The sequence below is a fragment of the Triturus cristatus genome, chromosome 10, assembly GCF_964204655.1.
Source record: "Triturus cristatus chromosome 10, aTriCri1.1, whole genome shotgun sequence".
NCBI classification, from domain to species: Eukaryota; Metazoa; Chordata; class Amphibia; order Caudata; family Salamandridae; genus Triturus; species Triturus cristatus.
Window position 1 is genome coordinate 331,148,985 of NC_140593.1, and position 19,037 is coordinate 331,168,021.

General features: G+C 42.7%; 1 protein-coding gene across 1 annotated transcript in view; it reads left to right on the top strand.

Moving 5' to 3' along the window:
• IGF2BP3 (insulin like growth factor 2 mRNA binding protein 3) overlaps positions 1–19,037 on the top strand; it is a 643,796-nt gene that overhangs the window by 15,821 nt on the left and 608,938 nt on the right. Inside the window, exon 2 of the mRNA XM_085631537.1 lies at positions 11,041–11,101. Within this exon, the coding sequence (XP_085487663.1) occupies positions 11,041–11,101 (61 nt within the window). The remainder of the gene's footprint in view (positions 1–11,040; positions 11,102–19,037) is intronic.

Genomic DNA, 19,037 nt, shown 5'->3' on the forward strand with positions numbered 1-19,037 from the left:
CCATGACAACAACAAAATAAACATCAGAGGTTTAGCCATCCATACAGTTGGGGCAGTCAGGGCAGGTGTTCATGTCCATCACCATGCAAGGGACTTTTTCATCCCTAACGAGGTGAAATTATTGGGGTACCCAGTGCCCACAATCATGACTGGCTGAATGTTTGGTTTTATAACTTAAACCCGGAACCTGCTATCGACCCTAAGTACAGGTAGTCTTCCTTCCTCAGGAACTCTTCTCCACCAATCTACCTCGAGTGGGTGCAAGTGGGTTTGCCACACTGTACTAGATTTGTTTTTTTAAGTTCAACTAGAGATTCTTTTGTTTGTAACAGTGGAAGCATGTTGGGGTCCATTGTAATCCAATTGTAGCATAATCTAACGGCACTGTATTATCTGCTTACTGAATTACAAGGATTTAAGTGGAGCTTAATTTTGATGAAAAGATTCTTTACTCCATCAAAGTAGACATTTGTCATCTGTGTAGAGATTAAATAGTATGGGTGCATATACACAGCTTTGCAAACCTTAATTGGTGTAGATTTTCCCAGTGACTGTGCTACTTGAGCTAACCTTCATCCTTACCCACGTATTGGTATGAAGCATGTCTATTGTACTAAACAAAGTTGATGGAATGCCCGAAGAGGATACTTTTATAAGTATTGGTCTGTTTACCCTATCAAATGTACCACTAAAATTCAAATAACCGGTGTATAGGGCTGTATGTTGTTTGAGGGCTTTATTAGTCCGTCACTTGATTGGCATAATAGTGTCCATTGTCTTGGATCCTTTTCTGAATCTTGTCTGTTGCAGAGGTAAAATATTGTTAGTTTTGACCAAATCCTTAAGTTTCTTTAGGAGCTGTCGAGCAAATACTTTAGCATCACAGTCAAAGAGTGGTGTTTTAAAATTCCTTGGTTCACTTGCACTGCACTTTTTGTTGATGGGATATATCGTATCTTCCCAGGAATCGGATATTAGCTCAGTCTCCCATTATTCCAGCAAAGATATGTAATAGCAGTCTACTCCAACTTTCAGGATAGCAGTCTACTCCAACTTTCAGGATTTGATTTGAAGACTGAGATAGGTATCCTGTTGGAACTAGGTGAGCTAGTACTTATAGTAGAGGACCGTGCCTCTAGAATCTCTTCCTCCGTGACCCCATGGGCAATGCTGGACCCATGTTTCACCTGCTCCACTAGTACCCTATTTGTGGTGCTGGTCTTTAAAGGCTCCTCATATGTTGAACCTTGTTGGATCATACTGTTGCAGTATAATTCGACCTGGTACGGCCTCCAAGTTGCTGCGTCAGTGGTGTAGAGTACTGGTACTGATTGCTCATGGTTGCGTATTAGTCCCCAGAATCGTTGCATCATACAATGCTGTCCAACTGATAATATAATGCCGATGCTTGGCTTCAAATGTTTTCTTTGCATTCCAGCACTTAGCTTTGCATGCAACTCTCTACGTAGATAGGTCCATATGAGCCGCAGGTGTGCGCCACTTCTAAAAGCTCTTTACAAGCCTACTCTTAAAGTAGTAGACTAACTAGTATTAAATGATCAAATTGGAGTTGCTATTTCCAGAGGATCTTTGAGCTAATACCATATTTAGGGATGCTCCAATACATAGAGTTCACCCAGCGGATCGAGGTTTAGATTTTGGGGATCTACTATCTTCGAGTTCCCCAGTCAGAATCGCTTCCGCATTCTCCCTTTCATGTTGCTGACTCACTATATGCTCGAACAACTTGTTTTGTATCTTTTGCATGCGCATTACATCGAGTGGCATATTTATGTTGTACAAAGTAACTAACTGTTGACTGTGTCCTCCACTCGTGACTCGTTCCACGAGAACCCTGCCTGCCAGACATCCAACTAAGTAGAGTTGAGAGTAGGCAGCCTCTGTCCAACACTTAAACTGTGGGTGTATTCCATGTGGTGTAGCTATGTAAACAGAGGTCCTCTTTGGACCAAGTTTCTTGTAAACCTGGTGTAACGTACGCATTTTTGTAAAGCCGGAGTGGTTCTTAGTATCTGTGTTTTGGCAATGTTCAGGAAAGTAGACTCGTATATTTATTTTGAAAATTCTAAGGGACGGTCTGCTTCAACAACTGACTAGTGGAAAGGAAATCTGATTGAGAAAGTATTGTTATACGGTCCTGGTAAGGGGAATTCTATTAATAACAATCCTGAGTGAATTCCACTGGTTCCCCATACCTCAAAATACTTTTCAGAAGTCTACTTTAAATGAATTTGAATTGTTTTAATAGCGCAGAGCTTTATGTACTTTATAATTTGGATACCGGTTAAAATAAAAGAATATTGGATGTCTTGTCTTTGTGGTTTCAAAGGTACTGTTAAATCATAGTGCTTTAAGGTCCGATGTAATTTTAAGAGACTATTGTGCACCAATAACATTAAACAAAAAAAAGTATAGTACACAATGATTCTAGAGTTAATATTAGTCTGTGATCGTTAACATGTTGTAGAATTTAAAGATGGCGCACCATCTATGCCCGTGCGGCGGGAGGAGAGGAGGGGGTGGCAGAGGGGCCCTGGTGTGCTTGGAATTTGCTGATTGAGGTTGGGTGACGTAGAAGCAAGCTGGTCTGGCAGAGGGCGGGGGCTACCACCTGCGACGGGGGTTGGGTAAGTGGGTGTAAAGACGCGACGGAGTCAAAGTGAATATATATTTAAGTGCCATATATCGACCCACTGGTGCAAAAGCTTAAGCGTCAAACCCAGGCAACTCCAACAATATCTCTGGCATTCAAAGCCAAGCTTCTGCATCAGTTAGTTCCACATTACATACTGAAGTTCTAAATGAAAAAACAATACTACACGCTCTAAATTCTTATAATCAAAATAATAGAAAGACACCATTACCACAGTGGGGCACACCACATCAGGTGTTACAATCCCCACGGATGAGTCCGCTCGCAGCAGAGGGAGCCGAAGGTGTGCAAGTGTTCTCAAGTTTATCAGCTGCTAAAATCTGTTCACCTCTTCTGGGTTCCAACAACTTCTTAGTAAACCTCTCACCCATCGTAGCCTCTCACAGTCACACCACACCACACCACAGCCATTCCAGTCCATTTGGTAAACCGGAAATTGGGTCAGGATTCTAGATTTCAGAGCTTGAGAGGATAGTAGTAGACTCTGTATGTTACAGATATTTGCTCTACTGTTTGCCGCCATTTGTTATCTGCCATCAGTTGTTGCTTGTTGTCGCTTGATATTTAGTTGCTTGTTACTGGAGTCTTCAGATGCCAATTTGGACAACTGGCAACAAGCTTCAGGGCTTGATTGACTGGAGTCTATGGAGTGAAAGTATTGCGAGATGGCAAAGAGAATCAAATATTGGAACCCTAGTGCAACTCTCCTTTTGTAAAAATCGCGACTCCATCTTTGTGTTCAGAGACACACCATGGCATCTCCCTGTCGATTTAACAATTACTCCAACATGAGATGGACCAGATTTAGGACAAGGCAGCAAAAATCATACCTGTCAATCAAAGGAGTGAGTGGTAAGGCGGCACTGAAAAAAAATAAAGGAAAAGTTCAACGACTCTCAACAGGAGCTTTTACCCCCAATATGACCTCATGACCTTCATGACCAGTGGCAGCAGAAGATGTCCAGGTGAAGGGGAAATTGATATTTTAGACACTCATGCAAACGTCAAATGCAATATTTCTCCTGCAAATTGATCCAATGACGATAATCCCAGGGGAGCTGGGTCACCAGCTTTGTGTGAGGAAAAAGCAGCACTAAGTTGTAAGGGTAAAAAGAAGATCCTCAGTGACGACACACTGGAGGCAGAGCGTCCTATAGATGTGGGTCTAGATCTGACATGGGGACAGGGTTCAAGGTTAGATAATTATGCAGACACCTGGCTTGTACTCTGTGAAAGACTGAGTGACCGGACAGATAAAATAGCACCCACTTCTTAAATGGATGATGAAGTTGAGACTCTTCTAACTTACCTGACATGAGCACAGGTGAACATCTGCTGGAGACGTGAGAGTATCTCGAATTTGAAATAGATGATGGGGGAAGGTGAGGTCACCCATCAGGTCAATCGTAACTGCAGCACAGTTAAAGCTGTGATACACATGGCTAACACTCAACCACGCCAGACGTACCACCACACAGCTGTTCACCTGCCAGTCTCCTTGATGCTGGAAGGTTCTGTACGTAATACAATACCCAACAGTGACCTACAAGTGTCGAGTTATCTCTCCCTCACCTCCCACAATGGGGCTTGACTGCTCGGTTATGCTTGGACCTATGAAAGATGTAATCAAGACAACCCAGGAAGTCCTGTGTGAGACATCTCCCAGCAATACACCTGATTGTTTTAATACATCACCAGCATTGTTATGGCAAGTTCCATAGGGAGTGCCATGTCAGCAAACGGTGATCAGCAATACTTTGCTGGTTGATGCACAGATACTTGAGACTTGACAGTGACCCCCCCCCCCCCCCCTCTTCAGGCATCTAATATAATGGGGGGACCCAGTGCCCCTCAGAACCTGGGTGTACAAGAATGTGGGAAATCGTGGTTCTGTCGGGTACAGACTGGATTATTGGTTTGCTGAATAACAACCAAAATCAACAGTACTCAAACCTTTCAGTAATAATCAATGAAAAGGGAAATAGAAGAAAGAGATTAATCAAAAAACACACCAGAATTAAATCAAAGTCTGTATTTAAGGAAAGATCCACATATCTTAACATTTTATAATGTCGAGATGACATTACAAGGCTGTCTGAGTTCATGGACATACAATTAGTTCCAACGGCGCAATTGATATGGTGAAAAAAGGTGCGAAAAAAGTGCTAAATTTGAACAAGATAGATAGATATATATTATACAAATTGTTGAAATTGGTCATTCAAATGACATCCATCCCTTGATACATAAAGCTCCGCACCGCTTGGGATTTAAAATTTCCATTTCACGTGGGGCGGAGAGAGTAGGGTCCGGATAATCACAGGCACTTCAACTTTTCAACCCAATGAGGTGCTTGATTGAATAATAGGCATGACGGGTCTTCCTTAGGACAATGTGATACAAGGGACAGCCAGAATTTAATTAAAGAAAAGTCTGACTTTCATAATGGACATGTTGAACAAACTCATAAAATGGACGTGCAAATTGCCATCAAGTCCGCCAAAGCCTCAGTCAGACCGGTCTCCTTTAATCAATCAAAGGAAGTGGCTGATTTTCCAATCAAATTCACACGGTCTGCGGATTCCCAGTCCAGAGGACAACCGCAGAGAGACGGTTTAGGGGTTAGTGTAAAGTTTTGCACTCAGACCCCTAGGGATGGTCTCACACATCTCAAGGGCACCTTTCAACAGTGCCATTTTCTACATTGGTGGGGTTGGGATGGGGGAGTTAAGAAATTAGAATCTGAATCCCAATCATGTCTGAGCTCTTCCCAGACAAAAATGATCCTTGAGTCTGAGGTAAAAAAGCATCAATGATGATAGGTGAGGGTACACTTGCCATTAACTACACTGATAAAACAAATGTTAAGGAAATTGCTAATAAAATAAGTAATTTGAAACATGATTGCATAGCCCCAGAGTCCACCCATAGTGTTTAAGTGCAATATGATATGTTTGTGATGGTTGCTGAATATCAGACTGAAATCAAGGAGTTATTTCTCACTCCAGTAGTCAGCAAGATAAACCATCTCGTGCACAAGTGATCTGAGGACATTGCATGTGGAAGTTTCTGATGCATATCCAGTCCGCAACAAACTGAATTAACTTTGACTCTCTCATGATTGGTCAGCCAAAGCATATGACACAAGGCAGCATGGCTGTGACGTAAATACTGCTTAATAATTGGTGGCTTGGTATCAGGAACCCAATGCTACTCCGCTTAATTGTCACTGCATTCCTATAGATGAGTAGTGTTCTTTCCGTATATTTCATGAAGATTGTAAAATCTCTGGGTAATCATGGTCCTTCTGGAGCAAAATCTTCTCTAGTTAAAATTGTTTACGTTGAAGAAAACCAATTCTCAAAAGCTGCTTTTGCCATTCCTCTGGTAGTATGTAATAATGTTCTGATTGACTTTTGAACAATTTTTACACTTTTTTTAATTAAGGAAAAAATTAAAATCTTTTTTTCCTATATATTCTGTGGGTAACCTTTACTGATGATCACTGTGTTCTGATTTGCCGACTCTTTTCAAAATGAAAGGGGTGTTTTCTAGTGGTTGAATTTATTCAGTTTAAAAGTACACCAGTAGATCAGACCAGTGCAAGACCTCATTCCTGCCCTAAACATTTCAATTTAAAACCCTCGGAAAAAAACAATTACTAGTGACATTTATTTTATTAATGGCACATGTAGAAAGTTGGGTTACTGGTTGAGGGGTGGGGGTGAGGGGTCTAACCCTACTCTAGCAGCAATACCAATTCTTGTCAGCGTGAAACACCAGCAATCCCAAACTAAGCTGTGCTTCACCCCCCGCTGACTTGGCACAGAGCAGTGCGGCTTAACTTGGGGGTAATGTGTAAAGTATTTATGCATCACACAAACGGTGATAGGGTGAAAACACGACCCAAGAAAAATCCCACTCTAATTTAGAAAATTTGAATACATTTTAATAAATTATTTGACATCAAAACGGCCACCCAATTACTAGAAGCGGAGATGGGCAGTTTTAAGATTTTAATGAAAATGAAGAGCTAAGAAGCAAAACGCACCAACCACAGTTACATGATTGCTGTAGACATGGTTCATATCGCAAGTTCAGGTTGAACGCCATGACGCGTGGGCTGGATACAAGACGGAGTTCAGTCATCCAGCAAAAGTACCTTGTGACCTTGGCCTCGAGATGCGATGTCCTTGCGTCGAGAGGTGTTGAGGGCCGTCAAAGTAGAGCTGTGAAGTGATGTGCTGCGTCATCGTTGAGGAAGCCGGCTGGGCTTGTGGAGACTTGTGCTGTAATGCGCAAGGGACGCACTGCATTAAGCAATGCCGGTGTCTGCTTCAAAGAAGCCATTGGTGCTTGTGAGGACTTGTGCTGAGATGTGCCGAGGATGAGCTGGGCCACAGTTGATGGCGGGCTGAGTAGATGTTGAAAAAGCCTGTTCTGTCTCTGTGGCTTGAACAGGAGGCCAGTAATTTAACTCTTGCAAATTTCTTGGAGTTATAGGTCCGTGCAGGCAGGCTGGATTCAGCAGGGCAGATCATGGCAGCAGAAGAGTCCTGAGCAAGCAGGTCAGCAAGGCAGACTTCACAGCTAGGTAGTCTTTCTTCCTGGCAAAGCCCACGGGTTCAGAAGTGACTCGAAGAGTTTGGTCTGAGGGTCCACTACTTATTCCTGGTGCCCACTTAGAAGGGGGAGAAGCATCTAGAATCCTCACTACCTACAGAGATGTCTGGCATTTCCTGCCTCTGCCCTGGCCCCAGCTTGTCCAGGGGCAGTACTAACTTGTGTGAAACACTTTGAGTTTGCTGAGGCTTAGTCTTTGTGATGGGCAAGGCAAGTGTGGTAGTTGACGGCTCCGCACCCTCCCATCAAGTCAGAGATGGACCATTCCTGCCACCGGCTATTCCCCCCCCCCCCTCTTTGTCTCTCTGTCTGGGAGTAATACACAACAAGCATTGGCGTAGCCGATAGGTCTCGCCTTTGGGACCTTATAAGTGTTTAGCTATCCATCACAATATACTTGGTGCAACAACAACTGTTGCATGGCTAAACACTTATAAGGTCCCAAAGGCGAGACCTATTGGCTATGCCAATGCTCGTTTATTTTGTTGAGCCTTGAATGAGCTTGAATACTTTTGGTACGTTGTATTAGAAAGGCAGTTTGTCATGCATTTATAAGTACCGGTAATTTAAATCTGGTATTCATTTCTTGACTTGCATAGTTATGACACTATTCACATTTCTGAGTTTATCCTTTAGTGCAGGCAATAACATAGCTAGATATAATTACAAAAGTGTTAACTTAACAACCACTCCCACCCTCCCAATCTGGCTCTTCCCCGGTTTATGTTGCTGACTGCTGACGTGCTGTTCTACCTCAGTTACCTTGGTGTAGATGTATGGGCTTAGATTACGTGTGCCATAGTATTGTGCGTCTGTCCTGTTCCTGTGCCGGGCCCTGCTACGTGGTGACTAGTTGCGAGGCCTCTCCTTTGTGTCGTGTGCAGCGGGAAAGGGTGCGGGTTTGAGGGCTTGGAATGCCTCTAGCATAAGGTCCCAGTCTACAGAGCGCATATTCTTCCGTAATCCCTGGGCTTCCTCCCGCCTGATGCCTGCACTCTCAGCTCCTCCCCAGCGAACCACCTCCCCATGTCAGATGTGGACCGCTGGGGGTCTGGCCGATTGCCATCTCATTGTTATAGAGCGTTTAGCTACGAGTAGGGCAAGGTCAGTGGAACTAAGCTGCAATTTTAGGATTCATACATAGCTGCAAAGCGTTACAGGAGCAGGTCATGGTGCATGCATTTCGATTATTGGTGGCAACACTATTTCATTCACCAAGTTTAGTAATATATTCTTCAGATAACATAATGCACAGTCTCAATTCAGAATAAATGACCTGCCTATCCTGTTGCCTGGTAGACACTCCCTGTTCAAAATTAACTAAAGCAACATTGTATCTACAAAATGTCCACGGCACAATGAAAGACCATATCTAGTGGCAAACTATGCAGATATGAATAAAAAAAAAAAAATCAAAACACAACTGTACATGGTGCTGTCTCATAGGGCCTTAAATACAGAAGTCGATGCACTCAAACTTATTTTATTCTGCCGTGGAGGGCAACCTGTTTCTCTTTTTTTTTTTTTTTAAACTGCTCACTGGGGCTCCAAAGTTCAAGCTTGAAAAACCAAAGGCCCAGTATTGCACATCTGGAAAACACCCAACCTACCACAGGAAGCTACGCTGCTAGTTTACGGATCTAACGCGAACACTAAATTCCATTCAGCATACGAAGGTAAGTATGCTTAGAGTTTGGTTAACAGTGTATAATTTTGTCTACTTCCTTTTGTTGAGCTGAACTTCCATTCTGAGAGATTGTCAAACTAAGCAAGTGTCAGGGTTGGGTTTAAAAGAAGGGCAATTGTTTAAAACATTTATTGTAAAAGCCTCATACAAAATAGAAACTATTTTTACAACACAAAGAAAAGACGGTAGTCGTTCACAGGTTCCTAAACAAAACTAGCAGGAAGTGGGATAAGGGAGGGGGTAGGGGAGAAAGGCACGCAGGCTGGCAAATGGGGAGCACTTTTGCGGCCGCTTTGATGTTCTCAGTGGCCGCGCGGCTCACTGTGAACTTCAAAGCGACCGCGAAATGATCACACAGGCTGCCAAATAGTGCGCGCGCCTGGCGCACATGCACTGTATTTGGAGGCCAGAAAGCACTAGTTTGCACTTCCAAATCCCCCGCTTACTAAAGCTCTCGCCAGAGCAGCGCTGAGGCGAGACTTAAAAACCAACTGCCAGCTTTGCCTAGTCATGTGACCTGTGCCAGGTTGCAGGCAGCAAATGGTTCGGATAAGAAAAAGCCAACTTTCTAAAAGTGGTAGTTTCAGAACTGTGACTTTTAAAATCCAACTTTACCATTAAAGAGGGTTTTAAATTGCAGTTCTTTAGATAACACTTACTATCCTACCTGCTCTTAATTGAAAGTTATCACCTATTAAATTAATAAGGTAACACAATGGTACACTGTGGGAAAGGCAGGCCATGCAGTAGTAAAACATCGAATTTGAGTTTTTCACTGCCAGGAAGTGTTAAAGTAAAAACTACAGCTGGCCCTATGGGCTGTTTAGAGATTACCAAAGGGATGATATGTATGTATTAAAAAGGAATGTTTAGCCCTGACACAAGATTTATTTTGCCATGTTGAAGTGTGCATAGTCCTAATGCCAGCAAATACAGGAGGATTGAAGGTAAAAGGTTGGGGGAATCCACTTCAAGAATATGGGGCCCAACAGTATTGGACGGTCTTTCTCAACAGGTTGTCTGCCTTACAAGCGTCAGATCTATTATCATTCATTTAAAAATACCATTACAAGAAGCAGGTGGTTGACTGTTCCAATATTGATGCTACAGAGTCTACATAACATTGCTTCTTTGAAACCTTTGTGACCATGTGTCTGTTGGATTAGTGCCACTCAATTAAACAAGTGATTCTCAAGTTTGTGGCCCCTCACAGAAAAATGAGCTCTCCACACAATCTCCTTTACGTGACAAAAAATATGTCCATCTTAGTTTAAAAAATGTTCCTTTATTTTGCGAACTATAGAACACCCACCATGTTGAAATCCAAAGTAGATCTAACTGTACAGGCATTTCTCGTCCCACACTTTGATAATACTTTTTTCATGGCTCTTTAGCAAAATGCAGAAAGTAGCACTGTTCAGACGCAAATGCTACTGTTAGAAAGACATTTGTAACATAAGTACTTGGGAAAAGCTTCATTATGGAACACTAAATTTGAAAGTTAATTATCCCATACAATTATCTTAACCTGTATATTTTTAGATTCTAACATTAGAAAGCATATACTTTAAGTCCCAATGGACCTCTACTTAAATGACTGTTATTGCATTGAACCTCTGTCCCATTTTGTAAGAGCTTAAGCGATTTTGTTAAACGAAAATGCCTGACCTACAGTTATGACTAATTGTGATAGTTTTGCTCCCAGTTTTTGACCAACGCGTCTAAAGCTGGATTTAGTCCCATACATATATGTTCAAACTGCACTGTTTTATTTGATTGTTTTTTAAATTTTACTTTTGAAAACCTAGGTGTACTGTTGATAAAGGATTTGCTGCTCTATATCACGTGTGTGTTTTTATAAAAACAAATCCAGGCTTTCCTTGGTAGAGAAACTTGTTGGTTACAGATTTGATGCAATTTCCTGGTAGTATGGAAAATATTCACAATTTTGATTTCTCCGATTTACGGTTTTTCAAAGCACCGCTTTTTGTGCATTTACAGTGGCCAGCTATGAAATGATTATAATTTTAGGTCCACCATTGTTTTGTTGTTACAGGTAAAGTTGAACTACAAGGCAAAGTTATTGAAGTAGAACATTCGGTCCCGAAAAGGCAAAGGTAAATGCATAACTTAGCTTTTTATACTACACTGTTCAGGAATTGTATGCCTTTCTTCTGGATGAGTTATGCTGTAGATCTCTTTTGAAACAAATAACACACGACTGCTGTGTTATGTAGTGAGCAGTGCTAGGTCAGAGGTGGACTGCATATAAACGCAGTTTGCAGCAGTTTGGGCTTTACAGGACACGGTGCTAGACTGGAATTCGCTCCAATCGTGGAGCTAATCAGTTTGCACTGCAATGTAATGGTAATTTTTGGGTCAAATTTCTTCTGCTTTTCCTGGAGTTATATTTTTCCAGCAAAGTAAGTAAAACTTCCCTGAACGCTTGATCATTTTTATGTGTAGAAACAGCAAATTGTGAAACTGCAGTTTTTTCGCTCTTGAAAAATATTTTATATAGTATTTTTTTCCTCCCACTTCGCAGAAACTAATGTTCATGCTTTTTAAAAGATGCATAAAATATGTAGATTCCTTTACCTCCATTTTCCATTAGATAGTAAAAATAATTAATATTTGAATCTGGTGGCTTCATTTGTTAAGCTACAAAGGCTGGCATTGTTTTACCTGTCATGTTTACACTTTTCCGAAATACCATAGTTTGGAATATAAAAATATATAGGACCGTGAAGGAGTGATTTAATAAAAATATGTAATGATTACGCTTTATCACATGTATGTTGAAAATGGTTGGGCTGAGGGATGATGTCTGTGGGACACTGCATATCAATTTCTTGGTCTCTGATGTGAAGGGGGTCAGGCTGTCCCTTTGGTATCTTCCTGTGAGGAAGGAGCAGATCCATTTGAGAGCAGATCATTGTATGCTAATCTTGTGCAGTCTTCTGATGAGGGTGTTTTGTGAGACTGTATTGAATGCTGCACAGAGGTTTAGCACGATGAGGGCTGATGTTTCCCCTTGGTCCAGGATGTTTTGAATGTCGTCACTGGACATGGAGAGTGCTGTTTCGTGCTGTGGTTCTTTCTGAATCATGATTGTGTGTCTAGGAGATGATGAAGTTCGAGAGGTTGTGAGTTGCTTGTTGATGACCTTTTCAATCACTTTGACCGGATAGGGGAGCAGGGAGATGGGTCGGAAGTTGCACAGTTAATTCGGGTCATTTGTAGGCTTCTTGAGGAGGTTGATTTCTGCAAATTTCCATTCATCCGGAAAAGTGACGGACCTGTACGAAGTGTTGATGGTGTGGGTCAGCGTGGTGCTAATTGTTGATGATCCAGGTTGTATATATGGTGGGGGAATGGGTCCGTTGAAGCCCGTAAGTGGATGGTCCGCATAATTGCTGCGGTGTCGTTTCAGGTGGCCATCTTGGTTGGTAGGTTGGCAATGAGATCTGTGGTTGTGGTGGTGTGTTAAGTTGCTTTAGATGTTTGCAATGTTGCTGTGGAGAAGTTGGATAGGTTAACAAAGTTGTTGAGAAGCAGCAATGTTGTTGACAGTGGCTGAGGGCGAGGTGAATTCCTGGATGATCGATAAGCTCGCCTTGCGGCTGTTGGAGCTTCTTTCAATGTGGTCCTCTAGTGCTTTTTTTCTTGGTCTCGTATTTGCTGGTGACGCGTCTGAGTGCAACCTTGTAGGTAGCCCAGACGTGGTGTCGTACCTGGCTCTCCTTTTCCTTTCTAGCTATTTACATTGTTCTTTGGTGTCTTGGCGGTCTTCTGTGTAACAGCTAGTTTGATCTGCAATGCTTGTTGGGTGCGAGGGAGTCTGGGAAGTTCTGTTGACCTCCTTGTCAAGGTTGTCTGTGAGGGGGGCTAGGTTGATCAGTGCTGAGGGCGGTGAGCCGGTGTGCTTCTTTGATTTTGCCACATCTGCGGCTTGAAGTGCTGAACTTGGTAGGGGTCTCTTGCTAGACTGAATATAAATTTCACTTGGTTACTGCCACACTTATTCATTGGTATTTCAGATGTTTTGCGTTCCATGACTGATTTAGATTTGTTAAATGCATATATTATCATCCATTTGTAGAATCCATGCTATGCAGTTAGCGTAAATATTATGTATGTTAGCACTTTGTTTATATATTCAAACTGACAGGCGTGCGTGTAGATGTTTGTGCTTTCTTTTTAAGCATATGGCATTTTAAGCCATTCAGCAATTTGAGTTGTATCATTGAGAAATGGAAAATGACAATATTGGCATCGTTTTGTTAACAGATTTTGATGACCTGCGCTTTATTCATCTGTGTGGCAAGCATTCATCAGCCCTTAGTTGTTTTTGGTAGTTCCCCCTCATACGTTCATTATGAGCACTAACAATATGTTTCTTTGACTCTTTCATGCTGGTTTTCAATTGGTTTCCATGTGATTAACTTACGTCAGTTATTGATTTGTCTATGACTTTAAAATCCTTCTTACTGAAAAAGCTCCTTTGCCGTTAATAGTTAATTAAGTTTATACTATTGAATGATGTGAATTTTTTATAAAGGTTGCTCTGTGCATCTTCCCCCAGAAGTAACATTTAAAGGACCACTGATATGGAAGCTCTCGACTATTGCTTTGGAATGTTTCACAGCACACTTGACTTAATCAATATTTTATGCCTACTGTGCTAATTAAATGGAGGCACATGGCCCTAAAGTGCCTTCTGTGTTTAGTCCATTTCTTCACATTTACCCCACCGAAAAGCCCTGGATTAGCTTCTGAGCAAATGGGTTGTTGGTTGAGGGGGGTGAAACCCTACTCAAGCAACATACACAATCCTTATCAGGGTGAACCACAAAAAGTCACTAAATTAACCTGTGCTTAACCCTCTGGTAGCTTGGCACAAAAGCAGTATGGTGCAATTTAGAGGTAATGAGTAAAGTGTTCATGCAGTACTTAAACAGTAATAAAGTAAAAACATGGCACAAGAAAAATCCTGCACCATTTTAGAAATGTGGAGTAAAATGTAATTATTTAACACGAAAATGAATAAATTCTATCAGTAGAACCAGAGAGCTGCAATTTTAAAAGGTTTTAAGTACTGAGCCTAAAAGCACAAAGTGCCACTAGTGGCTATCTGGTCATGCGAGACTAGGTGAAAGTCACAAGTTCAGGCCGACCGTGATGGAGTGCGGTCGAGATTCAGGGACCAGGTTGGTCCGACTGAAAAAAGTTACCTTCCATAGTCTAGCGCGATGAGTTCCATTCGCAGTGGAGGAGGGGGACGCAGACAGTCACTTTAGTGTGGATATCCTGTCTGGCATCAGACAGTTGTTGCTGTAGATTTGTGTTGTCTGTCACTGCGGGCTGCTAAGGCTGTAGCGTAAAGTGCAGATCTTGCATTGCGGGTCACTCTAGCGCTAAGAGTTTGGTTCACCAGAACTTTACATTGGTGCTCTGTGCGGGTGGGAAGAGTTTGACATGAAAAGGCTTGTTTGCGATGAGCCTAAAACGTCAGGATTTTCCTTTTTCTTCAAGGAGGAGCACAACTGATGCCACACCAAGGATCCAGGACCTGGGAGGCATCTATTGGGGGTCAGGAATCCACTCCAGCAGAACCCTGCAGGGCTCTGGCAGGTCCAGTTGCAGCAGGTCAGCTCGGCAGTTGCAGAGGCACCTCTGGAGCATGTTGTGTCCCTCAGTCAGCTGACCCTTGGAGTCACTTAAACCTGGGAAGGGTGCAGGTCTGGTCATCCTAAGCAAGCAGGGCTAGCCTCAAGCAGCAGGGGTTCCTTCTATAGTATTCACAGATCCAGGAGTCTATTGAAGAGTGCGTCTGAGGGTCACACTTTTTTAGGTCTCGCCTACGCAGTGCGCATGCACTGCATAGGAAACCTTTAGCCGTCGTGCAGCTCTTTTTCAAAGCACAAACTTGTGCTTGTGGCGGCATACAGCTTGCAGGAGTGCGCAGCGGCGCCACAAGCATGTGCTTTGAAAAAGAGCTGAATGCGCGCACACACACACGCGATCGCTTTTACTTTCGCGGCCAATGTTTTTTGTTTAGCCTCAGCTTGCTTGCTGCCCCTACACCACCTCCTGCCCATTGATGTCTTTCAGGGTTGTTTCGCGGCCGCCGGGCAGCGCTTGTTTACCATAGTGTCCGATGTGCTGAACACAAAGTACACAGGATATCATTTTAGAATTCATACGTTTCTTAAGGAGCAGCTAATGTCTGTTCTTGCTCCGGGGCGGATTCTACTTTCTGCTTTTCAGCAGGTTGTCTCTCTGAGCAGCTCAAAGTGTAAACAGTACGAAAAAGAGGCTGTGCTGGCAGTTTGCCGATTTCACAGCTTCTGGTTAGCACAGTGGAGCGGCTTGGACTGGGAAATACCTTCAGAAGAAGCAAAGAGGCATGCTCACCAGTACCCCCCTCCACCCCCCCCCCCCCCCCCTCAAATCAACATTACGGGTGTTCACATACAAGAAGGGGGGGGGGGTTCTTCAGAGGGTAGAATCTCATGTGGAAATGTAGTCTTCTAATGCTGATTTGCACATTTTATGCTTTCTGCATACTTCATTTTGGTGGGTATTAACAGTTATATTGGCAGTGGTGGTGTGGCCTGAAGAGAATGGCAGAGAACAGTGTGGCCTGGAGTAGGGATCCCTGCTTTCCTGTGTTGACCTTAACCATCTGTCTTCCCAATCAGCGTTAGAGGGCTGATGCAAAACCGCCGGGCAAATGACAGTTTAACCACTGCTGTGAAGGAGACCGGCTCGAATTGCCACAGGGTATTTACACCTAGACAAACGTCTGCTCGGATTCCCATTTACTGCCTCTAATTTGTCTGAAATTGGTGCGCAGAGAAGAGCATAAATAGCACGGTATCTTTTAAAAAAGTAGAACATTTGTTGACCATAATTCTAACTCTCTTATGGTCTCTGTTTGAAGCGTGTCTGTACATCAAACCATAGAAGAAAAATAACAAAGCCGTGCTATACTTTAAGGCCAGAGCGCGATGGTGACTATCTGGTATGGTAACGGTAGTTTACAAAACAATTTTTTGCTTGCGGATTGAGGACAGCAGTGTTATAACTGTGCGTATGCCTTGTAGAGTCCCCCACTCTTTTGCTGAATGAGAACGCAGGTGGCGTTAAGCACATGCATGCAATCAGCCTGTTGTGGTGGTATTGCGGCTGCGGACATTTACGCCTACTATATGGCCTCTCACCTACAAGTGGTTAATAAATGGTGGTATAACCCTCCTTCAGACCCAGCATATGCAGTGGATTACATGGTGATAGGGAATATATCACTCCTTCAACTCTTGTACAGTTCGCAGACCTTGGATTTTCTACCTCTTGCCTGCAGCACTGTCATCCATCTAGGGTGGTCCACAGTCCGACGGATGGGATGGCAGGGCCGCCTGACCCAGACGACACTGCTGTGTATGGTACATTGCTGCGCCCGGTAACGGCACTTGGGGGATTCCGCGGGTGGGACATGGTGGGAATATCCACCCTAGGAGACATATTGAGAGACACTGTATTAGTCATTTCAACAACTCCAGACGAAGTTTCAACTACACAAGTCGCAACTCTATAAATACCTCTAACTTTGGTGCGCAATTGACCCCATACTACGACAAACGGATACCTTAACCGAATTCCATCCCTTGGAAGGATGCCTACTGATGGGTGACATAGGTGCCCACAAGATCTGTCAGTTATACCAAACCCTGACAACGCACAACCATACTACATTACACAAGACTAGAACAGCCTGGGAGGAGGACATACAAGATCTAACGGATGATGACTGGGTGGAAGCCTTGGCCAGCGCTTGTGTTGCGGTAATCTCAACATGATAGACTGTTACATTTCAAATATTTGCACTGCATATACTATACCTGATTCAGACTGTGGAAAATAGGTGCCATCTAGTCCCCTGTGTGCCTGAGATGTGGGGCGGCCGAGGGGACCGTCGTGCACACCGTCTGGGATTGTACTGCATTGCAACCATTTTGGCGGAGGTTTGTGGCATGCCTGAGCGAGGCGTTGTTGTGGGTTGTACCTCTTGAGCCGAAATTACTGTTGCTACACAGCACTGACAGTATTGGAGCTAATCGATACAAACAGTACTTACTGTTTTTAGCCGTCACTATTGCTAAAATGGATATACCTCAACAGTGGAAAAGCAAATTTCCTCCTAAGATCAGCACGTGGAAAAATGCCATAGATGACTGCATGAATGCAGAGATTGCTGTGTTCTGGGCTCGGGATTGTCCCCGGAAACACAAGAAAATATGGCTGCGATGGGCAGACTACAGTGGCAGAGACTTACCCCAACTCACCGAGTCGGACCCATGAAAGATTCTATCCCCTGGAAGCGACTGGTTCCTATACAATTGAATGTACCATCTGGTCACTTCCGACCACATATTCAGCAATTCGCTTATAACTTGATGCGACTGGAAACAAACGGTGCAATGTTGTCATTGTTACGTTTGAGTGTTACACAACAAACATAAACAGATGTTCATGGTAGTATGTATATTCATCGCAATGTATCCTTCAGGACACGTCCCGGGCTATGCCATGTAAAATCAATAAAAATGTTAAATATTTTTGTAGAATCGTTTAATGTTGTACATTTATTAGTAAAAATGTTAATAATTCAACGTTTTCAGGCTGTCAATGCTTCTTTAAATATAGCCACTTTCAGCATAAACTCAGTCCAATTATTCTTAACATTACATGTATTACATTTGTTTTGCTTATTTTTTTTAATCCAGCAAAACCTGTTTTGCTGACATTAGTTTGCAAATCTTCATACATTTCCTAAAATCTGTGAAATTGGGATTATCTTTACTTGAATTTTGCCAAAGCGGAAATGTCGAGTCGGACAGATTTTGTTTCAAATAAAAACAATAAAAAATTTCGAAGTCTGTCTTTACTTGTAGACGTATATTTGTGTGTATGCATATTTACAATATCTCTATCGTATAAAGAATTAAAGGTTTCAGTGATCGTTGGGTTCTGATTTTACTCACACAAAACCATAGAAATTCAGCAACTATAATTTTCTCAAGTAACTCTAATTTGTGCCCTAAGGTAACTATAACTCATGCTCCCTCGCCATGCACAGTTTTCTCCTCAATTTCACGGCAGATGTTGCAGTGAGATTATCAATGATGTCATAGAAGATGTCATGAGTGTTATATGTGTAGTAATTACCAGTGCATGGTGAAGGCGTGAGCTATAGTTGCCTTGGGGCCCAAGTTATAGTTACTTGAAATCACTCTTAACTGCTAAATTTGTATGGGTGTGTGTAAAATCTGAACCAAACTACATCGTCCCTGTAACCTTTGCTTTTAGTAAGTGAATTTCTAAAGTTTACAATGCCCCTGTAACTTTTTTCTTTTTTTTTTTTTTTTTCTGTTTTTTTTAATGTTAAGTCACTGCAACCTAGGATTTTTATTTAATTGGGGTCTGGATCCTCCGACATCGGTGAGGATCCGTGAATCCTTGCATGGAAAAAACAAAAATCTGCAGTGACCCCTTCTATTAAGTTCTAACTTTATTTTCCCTCTGGGATCAGAGTTCCGATGAAACGCATCGGCCACAACTTTCCTCTCAGGTTACAGCCAGCCAATCACGGCATTGCTGTTGGTGCTTGGATTCGCAAATCCGAGGAGGATCCGCGTCCCTAGATATACAAATGTGGTTTTCTTTTAATGTCTCCTACTACTTAACTGATTCACACCAAACAACAAAAAAACACTCTTTCGGGACTAATTTATTTATTTAATTTTATTTATTTAAGAATTTATAGAGCTCCTGGTGACCTGGAGGCATCCCCGCGCTATAACCTGCAAGGTTGGCAAGAGGGAAAAGGAAGAAGAAAGGCTTTTTATTTGGGGGAAAAGCAGAGTTTTGAGTTGCTTGCGAAAACGCAGATAGCAGGATTCCAAACGCAAATTACGGGGAAGCAGATTCCAGCGGGTGGCTGCCTTTACCGAGAAGCGACGAACTTCGGTACGTGCCCTTCTAAACTTG